General features: G+C 41.0%; 1 protein-coding gene across 2 annotated transcripts in view; it reads right to left on the reverse strand.

Moving 5' to 3' along the window:
* Window positions 1–196: 196 nt before the first annotated feature.
* SMG7 (SMG7 nonsense mediated mRNA decay factor) overlaps window positions 197–18,030 on the reverse strand; it is a 65,697-nt gene continuing 47,863 nt past the window's right edge. The window contains exons 15-23 of one of the 2 annotated variants that reach the window (XM_089515869.1): window positions 17,112–17,256; window positions 15,722–16,116; window positions 14,098–14,472; window positions 9,865–10,014; window positions 7,024–7,104; window positions 5,744–5,900; window positions 3,583–3,753; window positions 3,323–3,471; window positions 197–2,402 (exon numbers count right to left, since the gene is read on the reverse strand). In XM_089515869.1, the coding sequence (XP_089371995.1) occupies window positions 2,289–2,402; window positions 3,323–3,471; window positions 3,583–3,753; window positions 5,744–5,900; window positions 7,024–7,104; window positions 9,865–10,014; window positions 14,098–14,472; window positions 15,722–16,116; window positions 17,112–17,256 (1,737 nt within the window). In that variant the 3' untranslated portion in view covers window positions 197–2,288. The remainder of the gene's footprint in view (window positions 2,403–3,322; window positions 3,472–3,582; window positions 3,754–5,743; window positions 5,901–7,023; window positions 7,105–9,864; window positions 10,015–14,097; window positions 14,473–15,721; window positions 16,117–17,111; window positions 17,257–18,030) is intronic. The other variant, XM_089515870.1, reaches the window with a different exon arrangement.

The raw sequence follows: 18,030 nt of genomic DNA on the forward strand, positions 1-18,030 counted from the left end.
TATATAGCAAATTCCAACACCCCTGTGTGCTATTCCTATCAGAGCTTGTATGATCTGATAAACCTCTGTCACTTCTGAGCAAATGAATGTCTTGTTAGTGTGGAATCTCCTCTTGTGAAATGGGAAGCGGAGGGAATCAATAGTTTCATTAATGGCAGCTCCGTGATTAAAGAAGATGTTACTACACAAGGCTGGCTGTAGAGAACATGGTTTAATTAAAGGCAAAAGCTGAGTTCAGCAGCTGCAGGTCTCGCACAGACAGACGAAAACACAAAAGAAGCTTACGACACAAACCAGTTTTCTCTGCTGGGGGTTCCTCTTCCTTTGAGGCTCCTGATACAGTGGGGCAGGGGTATATGGGGGAAAGAAGGAACCCTGCCCCCAAAGATTCTTAAAAGAAAACATTCCAAACACCAGATTTCTCATGCAGAAATGGGAGCCTACAGGCTGGGACTCTGGCACTGCTGAGAGAGTGAGATGGTGAACCTGGTTAGGTTGTCTAGGGTGCAAGAATTAGTGGCATTTCAAACACTGGAATGTTGCAGCTGCTTAGGTGCACAGCTCAAATACACAAACTGGGAGAAGGGGATGGTATGGAAGCAGGGGCAGGGAGCCAAAGAAGCACAGAGGGTCTCAGCTTAACATTACAACCAAGGCAGGAACTTCATCCTTGAGACTTTCTCCATTTTTTTTCTTTAAAAGAGGGAAACATGTTTAGCAGCAACACTGCTAGCATGGGGAGGCATATGGGGTCCAATTCCTATCCTAGAGAGAGAGAGCACTATGCATACAGCTTCCCTTTATATAAAGTCTTTTTGGGGCTGCTCCCCAACTCCAGCGTCACTTGTAGACCCTGGATGTGCTTTGCTCTGCAGCTGTTTCCCGGCTCACAGATCCTGAACTGACGCACACACACACCCCTGCAACTGCAGCAGTTTTGAACATTTAGATTGTTTCCATAGCTACCCTGGGAAACAAAAAGAAATGCTGTCCTTTTGTCCTATGCAAGAAGAAGAGTTGCTGTCTTCTTTCTGCTCAATAAATACCAAGTAGAACCCTTGACCCTCTTCTGCACCCTTGTAGGAGCAAGTGGGACTGTTGGCTTCTGTGCGTGGGTTCCACATCATATGTCCTCTGTTGCCTTGAATTTCCATTCGAGCATTGGAACCCTGTGCCTACAGGTGTGTGCGAGTTTGTGGAGTGGGCACACACCTATTGCGGGAGGGGGGGATTGCACACATCATCCTGTCTAGATTAACTCCTTTGCTCTGCATTATCCTGCTAGAACTCTGTGGGATGCTGTATATGAAGAATAGTACTACTAGCAACCAGCAAGGTGAAGGGAAGGAAGAAAAAGGGGGTGGGGGGGAGACACAGAAAGCTTCTACCTACCTACATAAAGGAGTCAGGCTGTGATGCACAGACCAGCTTGCCATCTCATGAGGCTGGTCACTACGCTATCATAAAATGTACAGGAATCTGAACCATTTAACTTAAAACCCCACAGCAGTGGTTGCTTGGCCCATTGGGAGGGCACTATAGTGGCCACTACACTTCGAACCGGAAACACTGACCCAATTGGGGTTTTCCAGAGATAGCCTTTGAGGAAAAGGTGGAAGTGGCGCTAGAGGGCCCAGTTTCTCCTTCATGAAAACTCCTTATCCAACCAGGAGAGAAAAAAACTAGCCCCCATCCAATCTACCACCACCCACCTCTGGCTGGACCAGCAACTGGAGGGATTGCTACACACTGACTACAAAGCACATCTGTGTATGGAAGAATTCAGTGTGATCTTACTACTGAGATAGTAATAATTAGAAATTTAGATGTTGAGGAATAAATTTCAACTACATTCTCAGTCAGCAAAGCTATCAGTAATAGATTCCTATTGGTTTCTCCAAAATTGAGGAGAAGGATCGAGAAGTTCTCAGTGGCTTCTCCCATCTGCTCTTCATTCTCAGCTTTTTATTTTCCCACGTGGCTGGGGACATGCACGATGGAGAAGGTGAGAGGCGGTGATATCGGGTTACCGTGAGACAAACAGCAGTCCCTCTCTCCCTCCAGAGGGCCCCAGAGGGATGGGAGAGTTCCTGGTGTTGGTTTTCCATTGCACTGCAGACATATTCGTGCACACTCAGTGGGTTGGTGGAGCACTTACGCCCTCCTGACGGCAAGGAACAGAAGAGAGGGCTGCCACGCGCACAGGACTGTGTGGGACAGTCCTGCAAACCCAACATGCCATGATGTATGGAGCTTTCGGTTGCAAAGGTTGCCATCCTCTTTCATTCTCAGTGTGGTGGATTCATGGCACCTTGCCCGCGTTGCTGCTTCTGCTTCTGCTGCATCAACAGCTGCTCCAGGGCAGACGGTCCAGGATGCATCATGGAACTGGACCAGATAGACTAAAAATGAGAACAGCAGTATGTAAGATGATTGTAAAAGCAGAAATGGAAAAAGGGACCGCCTACGCTTATCCTCATACTAACTTCTCCAGTTTTTCCAGTATTTCTAAATGATAGTTCACTGGTGAGACATCCCTAATCCCAAACAGCTTTTTCTTTTAGAAGCCACTGTATAGGCAAAGGGTTCTTAAACCCATCAACTCTACTGTAAACAGCAGCAAGGAACAGCTTCTCCCTTAAAATAGTTTATTTGCAAGGTAACAAATTGAAATTTTATCATGTGGTGTTTTAAATTGGTCTTAAACTTTTTGTAAATATCTTTAATGAGTTATGGGATCTGTCTCGGGTCACAGTCTGGGAGAAAGGCAGCAAATAAATAAAGTAAATAATAAATAAATACCCCAGCCATTTGTCTGCATGAATGAGTGGCAGAACAAGGAATTCTGCCCAGACATTCTGTTGCTGCTTACTCTGCAGAGAGCAACTGAAAGAGTGCTTTTATTATGTCTCCCCTACAGGGTAGTGAATTGATAGTTACAGTCCATGTGCGATCCTTCAGACTTTCCTAACTTAAGACATATCTCCTTAAAATCAGTTTCAACCAAAGTAACAGCATTTTTAAAGCAGGTGAAATAATTTCCTTACATCATAAAGGAGATCAGTGAACTTAAACTCTTTGTGCTACAATAGCCTGTCCCTGTATTGACTGAGTTATTAGCATACAAGCTAGATGCTGAATCTGAACCTGTAATTAGGGCTTCATCCAATATATTTCACTCAACAACATGTCTGCACTATGTTTCTGAACAAAAAGAAACCCTAAACAGAGCAAATTATTAGTGTTAAAGGGTTTTGCTGTAACAAATAACAGCAAGATTAACCTTCCAGATGTTGCTCCTGTATTCCAATACACATCCTACCTTCAGGCTTTCCATAAGCACAGCTGATGAATCCTCTATGGATGGGCCATGAGCTGACCAGGTGCCACCAGGAGTGCTGGTTGGATGCCAGCTACTCTCTGAAGAGGAAGATGTTGCTGGAAGGTAGTCCAAGCCAAATCCTCCCATTGCTAAAAGAGATAAAGGCAACAAGTCAGTGATCTAGTAAACTACTCAAATAATACCTAGTGATCCAGTAAACTACTTAAATTATACTTGGTGCAATCATCCCTTCTGCTCACCTGGCTTATCTGTCTTCCACCGATCTGCTACCCTCCGATCCCTGTTGTCTGGTGTCCCAATGGGTCCAAAGTTGGAGAATGGAACAGAATTGTGGTTGTGAGTAGGAGGAGAGCTTGGCAAGCTGCTTGGGTTAGAGGAATGAGGAGACTGGCTAGCTGGTGTTGAATGATCTGGTAGGTAGAATTTTAGAGAAAGAGTCAACAAAGTCTATGTTTAAGGTGTAAAAAGAAAACAACTCCCCCAAAAGCAACAGATCAACTAACAAAAAACAAATAGTGGGGGATGGGTGGTGTATTTATGGGCTCTAAGAACTGAATGGCAGATTCATTCAACGGAGAATCATTTGAAGACAAATTTTAGAAAGTGAAGTGGAAGCTGCACTCAAATCACTTGGGAGAAATAAATCACCAAGAACAGATGGCATAACAATAGAGCTGCTTCAAACTACAGATAGAACCTACTCTAGTTCTAACTAAAATCTGTCAACAAATATGGCAAACAAAACAATTCCCCACGGAATGGAAACTAACTAAGCTATGTTTATCATAAAGAGACTTTATGTTAGCACTAACACAAGATAGGCTGGACCGAAATATAGGACTCATAATTTAGATGAATGTTTTTTTCTCAAGGGCAAAATATGTAAAACTCAAGAATGCTCATATGAACTGCATTCATCTGCTGAGGTGAACATGAGACTTTTGTACCAATGTAAAGTGCATGGACCCAAAGTACCCAAAAGATGAATCCCAAACAACCAAGAAATGACAGTATGCCAAAAAGCAGTTTTCAACATCGAATCATGCATATTTGGTTAAAAAGGAGAGGGTGTTGGTGGTCCAAAGGGTAGAGTTCTATACCAGAAACAAGAACCTTCTGCAAAATGAGGACAGATATAAATATGTAGAAGAAATATCCTTCAGCTCTATGGAGGCGACCCAGAATCTTGCATGAGAGTTTAAAGATGTGTTAGAAACTTCTGTTCCATCTGTGACATCTTGAAAGAGGCTGTTATGTCACAGGCTCAAGAAGTGGGGGGAAAGGAGCTCTTTAATTCTAAGAAACAACTAGGATAATGGGAAGGGAGGCGGATGACAGAAAACAAAAGGGAGAAAGGCAGAAGAGAGGAGACTTTAAAGCAACAGTTGCCATTCTTTGGTCCTACAGATGTTTGCATCTTCAACTTCCAGAATTCCACTGGTCATACTAGCCAAGAAATCTAGAAGCTGAAGTCCAAAATATCTGGAAGACCAAAATTTTAGAAACACTGCTCTACAAAAATGTTCTCCATACTGCTACACTAGGAGAACACTTGTTCTGTCCTTCAAGATCATGCCTATGGGTATGTTTTTTTTTCTGAAGAGGGACTACAGCATCAACTTGTAAGCTTTCATGTTACAAAATACAGATGTTGCTGATTCTTAATTTAGAATTCATGCATATTCATGGACACGGAAAGCACAAAGAATCTAGCTATATAATTCAAAGCAGAGTTTGCAGTGGCTCCGCTGAATCATCACTTTGGATATAAATTTAACTTTTCCTCATCCTGGGGATAGCTCATCAAGAAAATAGGCAACCACTATGAGACTTTTTTTTGCATTTAATGAATTTTTTCGCACAATGAAAGGGATTTTTGCACTAACCAATTTTTCCAAAAATATCTTAAAATGCCAAGGGAAAAATAAAAAAATACACAAATCCACTTGCAATCTGGCCAGCAAGAAGAAAACAGTTGAAATTTTTTGTTCTTTTGTGCAAGAATGAAATAAAAGATTATGATATTTCTTCCTTTGGAGACAGTGATGATGTGGTGATGGTTTGTCTGTTCAGGCATGATGTTAATGCCTGAACAGACAAACAGAGGTTAATGAGATTTCACTTTGATGTGACATTATATCAGAATTAAGAAACTACCCCAACAGGTATCATCATGCTGCTTCCAGAGGCTGCTGTACTGTAAAAATATAGAGAGTGAAGATGGGGATGGGGGGAGGATGAAGTAAACAAACAGCTGTAGAACATGGTGTTTATGTGCCTCACAGGTAAAGATCAAACTATGCTCTCTATTGCCATGGCAAACATAAACCATGATGTGGAGCAATGCCAACATGGGGGTGCTGCATTGCTAAAGTTAAATATTGTATGAACAAGTATTACCTGAGCTGGCTGGAAGAGATGGAGACCATGGAGTACCTTCAAAAAGAGAGTAGAGTGAAGTCTCCTGGTGGCCCACTGAAGGAGTGACCTCTGTTTTTGTGCTGGCATTTAGGTTTTTCCCATAAACCTCATTGAACATGCTGTTTGGATATCTTTCCTGCAGGAGACAGAGAGGTTAAACGGGAATCTGAGACACACTCCAATACATTACTGCACTGGTAGGAGAAATCAGTTTTGCTTGTGCCCAATGACTCAATGGCCAGATGAGAAAATATTTACTTCAGCTGGCAAGCAAATAAATTTTCAGCTCTCACAGCAACGATGTCTAAATCCAACACTCTACCCAAGTAATTTCCAATGTTGTATGTGAAGGCAAACCAGAACTCCTACCATGCCATGAGAAACAAGCATTTAAAAACAGGATGTTCGTAAACCTCAAGGACTCACCTAGAGAAGAGGTTCTTTGGTGCACCTCTATACCTTCCACTGGTCTGGTTTAACTGCTTGGAAGTCATTCTCTCCTGGGAGTGGGGAGAATTCCACCACATCTCTGCACTGGGTGTGACTGAGTCACTCAAACACCCACAGTACAAAGATGCAGCAGAATTATCTGTCCCTAAAAGGTACACCTAAGACAGTAACATTCACACAGAAATATAAGGAATGGTCTCCTATAAAAGCAAGCAGTTCTTTTTCTTACCCGTATTAAGACTGAAGATAACCTAAAATATTAATTTGCCTATCAAGAGCCAAGGGAGAAAGATGGTATATAAATGAAGGAAAGGAAAGGGATAAGAAAATCCTGTTTTTACTCTGTACAGCATAGTGGCATTTAGACTTGGAAGTTCCTCTTGACAAATACTAGAATTAAGACATCCAGTTCAACATGCATACACTATCCTTTTGAAGGCCAAATTACATAAGCAACCACCAAAACAAAAAAACAAAAAACCCACCCAATGTGATTGCCAGATGAGACCAATATAACCCACAGTATAAAATGTGAAGGTAGTAAAAACAAAACCTTCAGCTGTTTTTGCACATAGAGATCTAACATGTTCTAGCCTAGAATCACCTGCATTACTCAGAGGCTGTTTAGATTGATGTAAAGAGGAGCAACCCCAGGTTCTACCTGCAAGTGAGCTGAAGCAATTGAGTTCATGCACAGGTATGTATTTTTAAAGACTTCTCTAAGAAGTATGACCTATAAAAAAATTAACATAAGAACCCATGGCCTTATCCATCAGGAAAAGATTTAAAAGGTGTTTTCAGTTAATTACCTGATTAAGAGAGAAGCCTGTGAGGGACAGGAAAGATGGTGACTGAGACATCAGATCTGATGGTTTATCTAGCAGCGATTTCTTCAGAAAATCAGAGAAAGGAAAGACAGCATTAGGCATTGTAATCCACTAATGATTGAGATGACTCTTTTACATGAAACCAGTGCACTCATAACTGTCACTAAAGTGCCCAAAAGAGTGTAGAGAGCAGGAAATATAGTAAATATTTTGCATGGCAATACAGATGCTCAATTTACATGATTTCTACATGCCCAGTTCATCTTATAAGAAATGTGGTGACTTCTGAATATGCATTGGTCAGTAAGGCAATATAAATATCCAAATGCTGAACTATTAAGTCATACTATCATGATTCAGGAGCAATTCACATGTTGCTTAGAATTCAAGGTGGGAAATAAATGCAATAAATAAATACATGCTCTCAGCATAGGCTATTTATACTGTATCTCCAAATCTCAACTTGTTTGATCCATCTCATGCTCTTTGAAATGAAAAAAAATCATTAAATCATATATCACTTTTAGTGTCTTATTATTTTAAAAAACGAAGCTACTTTTACTTTATTTTAATTTCTATCAATCAAACATAATTAATAGCAATAAAAATGGCAATAAAAATAGATACCCCTCAATACAATTCCATAGATAACTTTGCATTAATCGCCCCACCCACAAAGTGCCCCACTCATTGAGTTGGACCCAGAGTTGCTTAGAAGAAGAACTCCGTGAACTGGATGCATTCATAGTTGAAAAAAGATTCTGCCAATTATCCTCAGCTAGGTTTCCTTCATGTGCTCCAAAATTATTACATTCCGTTGAGGGAATCTTTCAGGCTAATGTGTAAAATGGTGCTGGGGAGATGAAAAATCTGTGATTATCACTGCCCTACTGCCTTCTTCCAGCTGTAAGGCTCTGCTGGCTCCTAGTTCCCTCTGCTACCACAAGAATCCATTGTGTTTTTAGTAGGGCAGCTCTGGATCTAACCTGTAACCTCTCACTGTCTTATATCTACATACCATCCTATATGTTGCAGTTACTGAAAGCCAGAGCATGCCTCTAACCCAATTTATGAGGACTAATTTAAGTAAGTAAAAAAACACAAACTCCTGTTAGTGATGTCTATGGTAGCCATAATACTAAAAAAATATCTTTGTTTCTGTGGTGATCCCAAACACAGATTCTGTCTTGCCTGCATCACATCCCTGGTGACAGCCAGCACTGACATGGAGCAGCTCATGGGCTTTGGCCATCCCATTAGGCAGAGGTATTCTTCAAGCTGTCTCCACATGAGAGCTGTAATACTTTTCACAACTTCACAGAGATTTTGACTTCTAGTTTCCTATAAACCACTGGACCTACTCATGTTAATTCTCCCAGCAACCTGTGATAAAGTTCAGCCTGGAGAAGGAGGTGACATGCCAAATAATAGGAAAAGGGAAACCTCAAGGACTGCTATCTTCCATGATAAAGTGTGCAAGACTAACACTTTGGGGACTAAAACAGTCACATTTTCACAATACATGTGATCATACTCTGGGGTTAAATCTGTGAAAACATTTGGAAAACCAAGCTTTGAATTTTCATCCAAGTATCAAAAAATTTGCTCTCCTATGCTGTTATCAGACCTATTCTGTTTGGCTTTTGAAATAAAAGCAAGGAAGCCTCTTATCTATGACTGTTTTCTCACCCCAACCCAAGAGCAAAATCTAATATACTTCTCCTCTTGTCATACAAGTGCACAAATACCATACAATGCACAACGTCAACATCTGACAGTCTGTTTTTCAAACTCATATAATTTTCTCATTAATGCCAACGCATCATACGTAATGAATTACTTTCTTGGAGAATATGTCTATCAATAATTAATCTTTCTTTAAGTGCAGAGAAGTATACTCTTGAATACCAGACAGTGGGGATAGGAAAACTGTGGACTACTAGAGGTATCTAGGGTTTTGTTGTTGCAGAAATAGGGGTCCTTCTTCTGATACAGAAAGGCAGCTCTTAGCACAAGCAGGTGAGTTTTTAAAGACATCTCAGGCATCCACAGGGGGATAAGTGGATTGTTTGTGTGGATGCTGCAAGGTAATGCTCAAGCAACTTTGTGAATTTCTCAAGAGAGAGATCAACAGATGATATGTATACACCCTGTGATCTTTATGATGTGAGATGTACAAGAACACCACTTCACATCATCAAAACTCACTAAGTATGTGCAAAACTAAAAGTTAACGTCTCTTTTCTAACCTCTGACTTTCTCTTTAGATGCTGGTTTGTTCATCCATACTCTGATACACTCTAAAGAAGAGAGCCTATATAGTTTTGCACAAGACAGATATAAAACTTGAGTTCTCAGCAAGCCAAGAGATAAAGATTTGGGCCACCTAAAGTCCCAATGTTCTCACTTTGAGATTGTGCCTCCTTAAAAGGTCTGTGGCAGGAACATGCCCAGCTGCAACAGCTCTCCTGCCGTTTCCACTCATCAGTGAACTTTGAAAATTAAGATGGCCCATTAGTGTGTAGGGGGGCAGAGGAGAGCCAATGTTAGGTGGGGGGAATATCATAATGGCCCTCTGGTCAGAAAGTAACAACCCTAGGATCAATAAAGTATTATAAAGGCATTAAATCTGCTTCCACCCACACACAGCCCAGCAGATCTCCATTATCCTGACCCTATAAGCTCTTCCTGTATTTCATTTTCCCAAAAAGGTTTAGCAAGGGACACGGATTCGACATATCCTATTGCCCTTGCAGGAAATAAAAAGAAAAAAGATATGCCAAAATTAGAGGGAGAAGCAGCAGAATTAAGTCAAATACATACAAAGAGGCTTCGTCCAGGAAGAGAGGCGAGAGGCCCCAGCAGAGCTGGGTAAAGATCAGGAGGATTAGAGAAAATCAGCTCTTCCTCCTCCTCCAAGGCAGCCAGACTCTTTAACAGGTCCGGAGGAAGCAGAGGGGAGCTCTTGGGGTCCTAGTGACAGAAAGGAGCACAGTGAGATGTAGCAAGGAAAGAAAAGAAAGCAAGAAAACCAGCAGGTAAAAGCAAGGAGGCTGCAGGAACAGAAAGGTGCCCAAAGAAGCAAAAGGAATGCAAGGCAGGCTAATATACAAGAAAAGAGAATGCAAGGACAGATATGCCAGCATGCAAAAGTGGCACATAAAGGTAAAGGAGCAGGACAAGAAAAAATGCAAGGAGAGAAAAGAGAAATTTGAGGCAAACAAACTTAAATTGTTCTCTTATGCTCTAGGAGTCATTCTTCTTCCCCATTAAGTAGGAATTTACAGATGGCAAAAAAAACCAACCAACCAACCAAACAAAAAATCACCCAGCGATCTATACTTATAGAGAATGCAGCCACTATCACCACCCTTAGTAACATGAGCAAACTAAGGCATTTTGTTATTTAGTTACCTAGTATCTTGGTAGTTTTGCATGTAGAAAAAAGAATGCAGTGTACCCTATATTCATAGCTGGTTGAATTAGTGGTACATTTCACCTGCACAGAGTCTGAACCCTTTAAACATTGTTAGATACTGTGCAGAATGCCAGTTTGAACAGGATCAGAGCTTTTGCTCCTTTCATAGAGCTTGGCCCATCCTCATCCCTACTACTTTTTTCACTTGGTTCCCACTGTTCAGCATTTAAATAAAATAAAAATAATTTTTTAATTTGTATCCCGCCTTTCTGCTACAGGTCAATCAAAGCGGCATTTCTCTTCCAATGACTCAAGTCTGCAGTTGCTGGGATAAGGTCCATATGGAGGGTTAGTAAAACTAACCTAAGAATACATGAATATCAATTCACATAAGATATTATTGTTTGGCCTCCCTCTTTCAAGACAAACCAGGGCTCCCTCAGTTCTGTAGTAGTAGTTATTAAAGGCCCTTGAGTGAACCTATGGTGACCCTGTGGATGAGATTTTCAAGACCTCCTGTCCTCCACTGCTCTACTTAGGTCTTGTATATTCAGGCCTTTGACCTCCATGATTGAGTCTAGGCATTTGGCATGCAATCTTCCTCTTTCTACTGCCTTCTAACTCCCCTAGCATTACTGTCTCTTGTAATGAGTCATGCTTTCTCATGATGTGACCAAAGTATGATATTCTCATTTTTGTCATCTTGGCTTTCAAGGGGAGTTCAGGCTTGACCTGGTCCAGAGCCCATTTGCTTGTTCTTTTGGCTGTTCACAATATCCTCAACACTCTTCTCCAGCACCACATCTCAAATGAGTTGATTTTCTTTTTGTCTACATTATTCACTGTCCAGCTCTCACATCCATACATGGTGATGGGGAATAGAATGGCTTGGACGATTCTAACTTTAGTGCTCAGCTATATATCTTTGCACTTTAGGATCTTGTCTAGTCCTTTCATAGCTGCCCTTTCCATTCCTAGCCTTCTTCTAATTTCTTGACTGCAGTCTCTGTTCTGATCAATATTTGATCCAAGACACAGGATGTTTTGATTTCATCATTATCTAGACTGAATTTATGTAGACCCTCTTGGTTATTATTTTTGTTTTCTTATTTTTCAGCAGTAAGCCTGCCTTTGCACTTTATTTTTTAACTTTCCTTAGTAATTGTTCCAAGTCTCTGATATTTTCCACTAGTATGGTAGAAGGTAGTCGAAAGAGAGGAAGACTATGCCAGATAGTTAGGGAGACCACGGGCCTGAACCTACAGGACCTGAGCAGAGAGGTAGCGGATTGGGGGATTGGAGATACCTCATTCTCAGGGACACAAATCTAGGTTGACTTGAAGGAAGCAAACAACAACAGTATGGTGTCACCTGCATATCTCAGACTGTTGCTGTTTGTTTTCGCTATCTTCACTCCTCCTCCTTCTGAGTCCAAGTCTGCTCTTTGTATGATATTTTTTGCACACAAGTTGAACAGGTAAGGTGACAGAATGCATTCTTGCATGATCCCTTGCCAAATGAGAACCATTCTGTTTCTCCTTTTTCTGTTCTCACAGGAGCCGCTTGTCCTAATTACAGATTCCTCACCAGGACTATCAAATGTAGTGGTACTCCCAATTCTTTAAGAGCATATCATAGCTTTTTGTGGTCTAGCTGATTTTCTTCAGGAATTCTTTGTTGCATTCCATTAACCATTGTATGTTTGCAATATGGTCCCTACTACCTCTTCCTTTCCTGAATCCTGCTTGCACTCTCTTCATATATGATTGGAGTATATGCTGTAGAATTTGGAGCATAATTTTGCTTGCATGGGAAATTAACATTACGGTCCTATAGTTGTTGCAGTCTTCTGTGTTTCCTTTTTATTTTAGATGGGGATGTATATTGATCTTTTCCAGTCAGTGGGCCACAGTAGTATCTTTTTAAAATGTCCTAGTGGACACCTGTACACAAGTACCAATGAAGAAAATAAGAGAACTGACTCCCTAACTCTGTTTTCTTACAAGTACTAACACACAACTGCACTCCTGGTTTGGTCTACAATGATAAGGAGAGATTAAGTGCAATACAACAAATTGTGATGACGTACAAGTGGCAAAGACATGGCAGAGCAAAAAGGTGCCAAAAAACAAGGAAGCTGTTTGTATCTATCTTCTACTGTTAGATGGAACCACTTATCAGGGCTATTTTTATGGCCACCTTCTGCCACAATGGGGTTCCTAGTGTACACAGAAATGAAAATGATATCAGGGCTTTTGGGGGTGACTTGCTGATAATTTTTTGTTGTTTTTTTACATACTTGTGTGGCTTGATAACTTCCATGCATCTGAAACCGTAAACATGTGCAAGCAAATGAGTAAATGCATCAGTTGTTGCTTGCTGCATGCTTCCAGCTCCAATGTTAGGTCAAGGCCACTCCTAATGTTTTTGTCTATTTTTAAAAACAAGAGTCATGCTAAATTCTTCAATCTCTGGACTGCCCACTCATGTGGAGGCATACACATATGGCAGGTAGATGTGCCTCCCCTATCCAACTTCTTTCAAAATAAGTTTGGCGGTCTCTTGTCCAAAGAATCCTAACAATTCATGCTAAGCAAGCTTGAGTCATGTCTTACATCTGTGTGGAAGGTTTTGCTTTACCAGTGCAGTCATATTGTATTCAACTTTACACCTGTATCTAACAATTTCTTAACTCCTACAGGAAAGTTGTGATAAAACTTGAGAGCCTCTGTATTATATTGATATGTAAAGTTCTGGAACAAATTCATGCTTCAGGTCCATATTTACAACTTCCACAAGACGGTGCTCTTTCCCTGTCCTCTTGCTAAGATGATACACCCAACACAGCATTCCAGTTATAAGAAGACAAAGATTTGAGGAGGCAGATTGTAAAAATATTTAAAACTCAATTGAAACACTCATCATTAAATAGCAAAAAAGCAGTATTCTTTGATGATATATAGTTTTTCTTTAAGAAACAAACCATACTATATACATAAGTACAATATGCCCTTTCTCAGCATAGCTGTAGAAGAAGAAATATGAAAGGGGATCATGGCTGCAGTTTTATTGGGAAAGAAAGGATGCAGCTGTGGCCCTAATAACTGAGCAACCATCTACCCTGTAGACAATGCAGGGGTTTTCCTGTCTACAGCTTCACCTCTTGGGTATTTGCAGTGAGACTGACAGGTTGTACTGCAATTAACTCAAACTGTCAGAAACCGAGGAGTGGGAGTTTCTGTGGCTTGGAAACAGGCCTGCAAAAGTTTGATAAACTTTTTTTGGCTCATTCCTAGCAAAAGCAATATTATCAAAACAAGCCAGTCCATTTGGAGTTTGATTTATTTTTAAAAGCCAAGAGGCTTAGTACTTTTTGTACATATGTATAGGACAATAAGCCATTTAATAGTTTATAACTATTGCTAGTGGGTAGAACCAAGAAGTCAGAAAAGTAAGTGCTTCTTATTCATGATTCTTGGACTATGGCATGGAAATGGTTAGCCCACAAACCTGTACTAATACCCCCTCCTGCCCAAAGCTAGTACAAACTGATTCATTTGAAATGAATTTTGAGGACAGAGGGAACTATTGCCTAACCATACTTTGTCTGAAGCTCACCAGCTAAGTAAATGATTTACCTCAAAACCCATCCTAGACACAGGATCCTGCTCTGGGCGGAAGACTCCTTGCTGACGCTTCCCTCTGCGGTCCATGTTTGCTTGCTGCTGTGCCATCACAACACGGTTATCAGTCATGCCATAGGAGTCCCAGTAAAATTCTGGCACTTTGACCTCTGAGGGATTCTGGTTATATGGCTCCATGGGGAAAGGCTTCATTTTCTTCTCTAGAGGTTGCTGCTGTTGCAGGAGGGGAGGCTGCAATGACTGTTCAAACAGTTTGAGGGGATCCTGGCCCTGAAGATAGTAGGGCTGCTTCACAGGCATGATCTTCCCCAATGGGCCTTGGACCTGAGGAGAGTTCCAGAGCTGCTTGGAGGAGTCTGCCTGGGAATACTATGAACAAAGACAGCAGAGCATTCAACTTAACAAACTGGAGAGCCGCAGAAAAAATAACTCTTTATAGAGTTTCCAGCCACAAAGAGACTCACATGAAAAATGTCATACTTATCATATGTCCTGCAAAAGTAATACAGTCGGCCCTTCTTATACACGGATTCAAGCATCCACGGTTTGAAAATGTTCAAAAAAAGGTATAAATTTCAAATACCAAACCTTGATTTTCCATTTTTTATAAGGGACACCATTTTGCTATGTCATTATATTTAATGGGGCTTGAGCATACATGGATTTTGTTATACACGGGGGATCTGGGAACCAAAGCCCAGTTTATAACGGGTCCACTGTATGTGATTTTACTCTTCTACATCACAGCTGACCAAAGGGGAGAACGCTCTGATTTAATAAATACATTCCTCAGGAGTAAAGAACAGAAAAATACTTCTTTGCTTTTCTCTATGAGTCTATTATCTATCATAAGAGTATGTGCACCTCATCTCCATATCTGCCCCAGACCATTCTGTTCTGCTAAGCAAAATCCTCCAATATATGGCTTTCTTTTTGAGTTCAAAGTTTGGAAGACCTTACAATCATAAAAATATCATTTTTCAACATGAACAGAAAAGGATTCTATGCAGAAACATTTGCAATCCCACAGTCTGAAAAGCTGCACCGGCCAAAACTCCTTTATCATTGCAAGCTGTAAATTAATAATAGGCTAACATTTGTATAGTGCCTTCAAGTGTTCCAGGTGCTTCACAGGCATAATCTAGCAATAGTCCTTACTACCCCCATCATATAAGGAAAGTTGGTATTATTAAAAAGAGAAAAAAAACTAATATAAAACAGGCTGGCTATTACAGACTTAAAAAAGCTTTAGCAAAGGCTTGTATTAAAGTAAAAAATTTAAAATTATTGTGTCAAGAGCTTTTAGGTACAGTATATAAAAGGCACACAAATATAATTAATAACAGTGTCTGACATTGCTCTTCTGTCCTTCCCTTGTAACTATGTTTCTAGTTTGGCAAACATATTCAGACTGTACCTTCTTTCAACAACTCCTTTTCTGTTTGTAACTTTCCATTGTGAAGCATGCAAAAAACCCAATACTAGAATCAAAGTGAACCATGTATGAACACAGAACCAATACTTCCCAAATCAAGACTCTGATTATTCTACACTAGCCTAGTTTCTGGGTCTCCTACTACATCCCTGCCATTTGAAGGTTTAGTCTGACAAAGCTCACCTGCTGGAATCCCGAGTGGTGTGGAGGACTCTTTCCTAAGGCCTGCACAACTTTTGTAGGAGACTGTTGCTGCTGCTGCTGCTGCTGTGCCAGAGCCTGGACCTGTAACTGGCTTGCAGACTGTGCTGTTGCCTGAGCTGGTAAGGATGCAAGGGACTGTTGAGAAGGGGATGGAGTCTGTTGAAGTCCCTGGTTCATTGGGCCTGGTCCTGAGGGCCGCTGCTGGCTGTAAGGAATGTGGGATTGCTTCCCAGCTTGCACCTGGTTTCCTGCGGGTGAATGAGCTGCAGGCTGAAGAAAGGTTCCTGGGACAGAAACACCACCTGGGAAGGTGTATCCTGAGCTCATAGAGAAAGCAACAGGTGGAGGGATAACATAAGCTGGAGGTGGGAAGCCTAAAACAATAAATAAAAGAATCCACATTAAAACAGGAATTTCTAAAGTAAGATATACTTAAAAGGCCTTTTAGATGTTACTTCCCACCTCTTCTCCGGGGTTATGTATGGTCACTGTTGACTCCCTCCCCTAATCCTAGTGGATCTCCAGATGTTTTTAGACTCCAGCTCTCTTAATCCTTCACTATTGGCTATGCTGGCTTTGGCTGATGTGAGCTGTAGACCAAAAACTTCTGCAGGAGCTCGGCTGTCAACTCAAGCTTTAAAGAGTTTCATTCTGCACAGCAAAGAAGATCCTACATTCAAATGCAGGCTCTGTTTCAATACAGTGTGCCCACATCAACTGCGGGCTTGCTATCTGCAGTTTGGCAAGCCCTGGCTTTTTCAATGGGCATGTACAAGTGGATGCGCGCACCCACTGAAAACAATGGCACTTAAGGTCCAGTGTTTTTTGCTATCCGGGAATGGGGTGGGTGGCTCATGGAACAGATCCCCCATAGATAGCAAGGGGCAACTGTATTACTTTCCCACCTGGAGAAAGTGAAATGTTTGTGTGCATACAACTGTGTGTACAAGTGTGCAGCTCTACTCCATTTCTCTCATGGGGACAATTCTGGAACAACGGAGTACAACATTCGAGCAGGTCCTTGGGGTTTGCTTCTGTAATTTCCCTGCAGTTCTTACACATATTCTTGCGTGTACATTATTTTTTCCAACACCAAAAATTAATCTCCATATTAGGAAATGTGTACATTTTGTGGCAAAATGTAGAGAAATTATACATGAGGTGACTTCCCATTTAACACATGTGAAAAAAGGGTGCTTCAGTTGTCATTCAGAGATTGGAAAAGATACCAAATCTTTGCCTAATAAGAATTATGTATTGTGGCACTAAGCATCTACAAAATGACACCCCCTCAGGTTCCAGTTTCACAAAAGTTGAACACTGCTTTACCATAGCCAACTTTAATCATATGTCACCAATTGTTTTTTACCTGGTCTGCTGGGAAGCGGAGGGAAAGCTCCTGGATGGTGGATGGGGATGAACTGGGAGTTGCTCGCCTGGTTTGGAGACTGAGTTACTGGTGTTTTCCTAGCTTCAGACACTGGAGTCTTCCTCAGCTCTGTCTGGGATTTGACCTAAGAAGGCAAGCCATTCAAAGGATTATGAAATGTATTCCTTAGCTTACTTTCCCACAATTTCTTAAGATGATAAGACTGTATGGATTTCTCGAGATCCACAAGGATTCCATTCCACTCTGACCTATAGTGAGTGCCATTGGATCCCCCACATATGACTTGGACAAGTTTCTGGCCAATTACAATTACAAACCCATATAGGGCAACCCCCCCACTACATCAAGGACTCAGTTCACTTCATAGGAAAAATAAACAACCTTGAACTTAAACCAAGAGACATACTAATCAGCTTTGATGTGGTCTCCTTGTTCACCAAAGTCTCCATAATGGACACCATGGCACTCATCCGACAAATTTTTCTGGAAGACATAACAGCCCTGTTTGAACATTGCCTCACCACAAGCTATTTCTTGGAGAGTTTCAAGAGGGCAGTTAAGACAGATCTCTTCCGGCAAGCCTATCCACCCAATCTTCTGTAACGACATAATTCACTCTTCTATCCAGGATCAGAAGGTTTTATCTTATAAATGTTGACTGCACTGTTTTTAACTGTTTTAATGTTTGAAATTATGTTTTATTCTTGTATTTTATTGTTACTGTTGGGTTGTAATCCCACCTCGATCCACCTGGGAGAGGCGGGAAAATAAAAATAAATGTTGTTGTTGTTGTTATGTTGTTGTTGTTATTATTATTATTATTATTATTTCCAATGGGACAATGGATTTTACGAGCAGAGAGATGGGGTAGCAATGGGAAGCCCTCTGAGCCCTATTA

This window comes from Sceloporus occidentalis, unplaced genomic scaffold, assembly GCF_023333645.1.
Source record: "Sceloporus occidentalis isolate IW3139 unplaced genomic scaffold, rSceOcc1.0.p SCAF_3, whole genome shotgun sequence".
Lineage (NCBI taxonomy): Eukaryota > Metazoa > Chordata > Lepidosauria > Squamata > Phrynosomatidae > Sceloporus > Sceloporus occidentalis.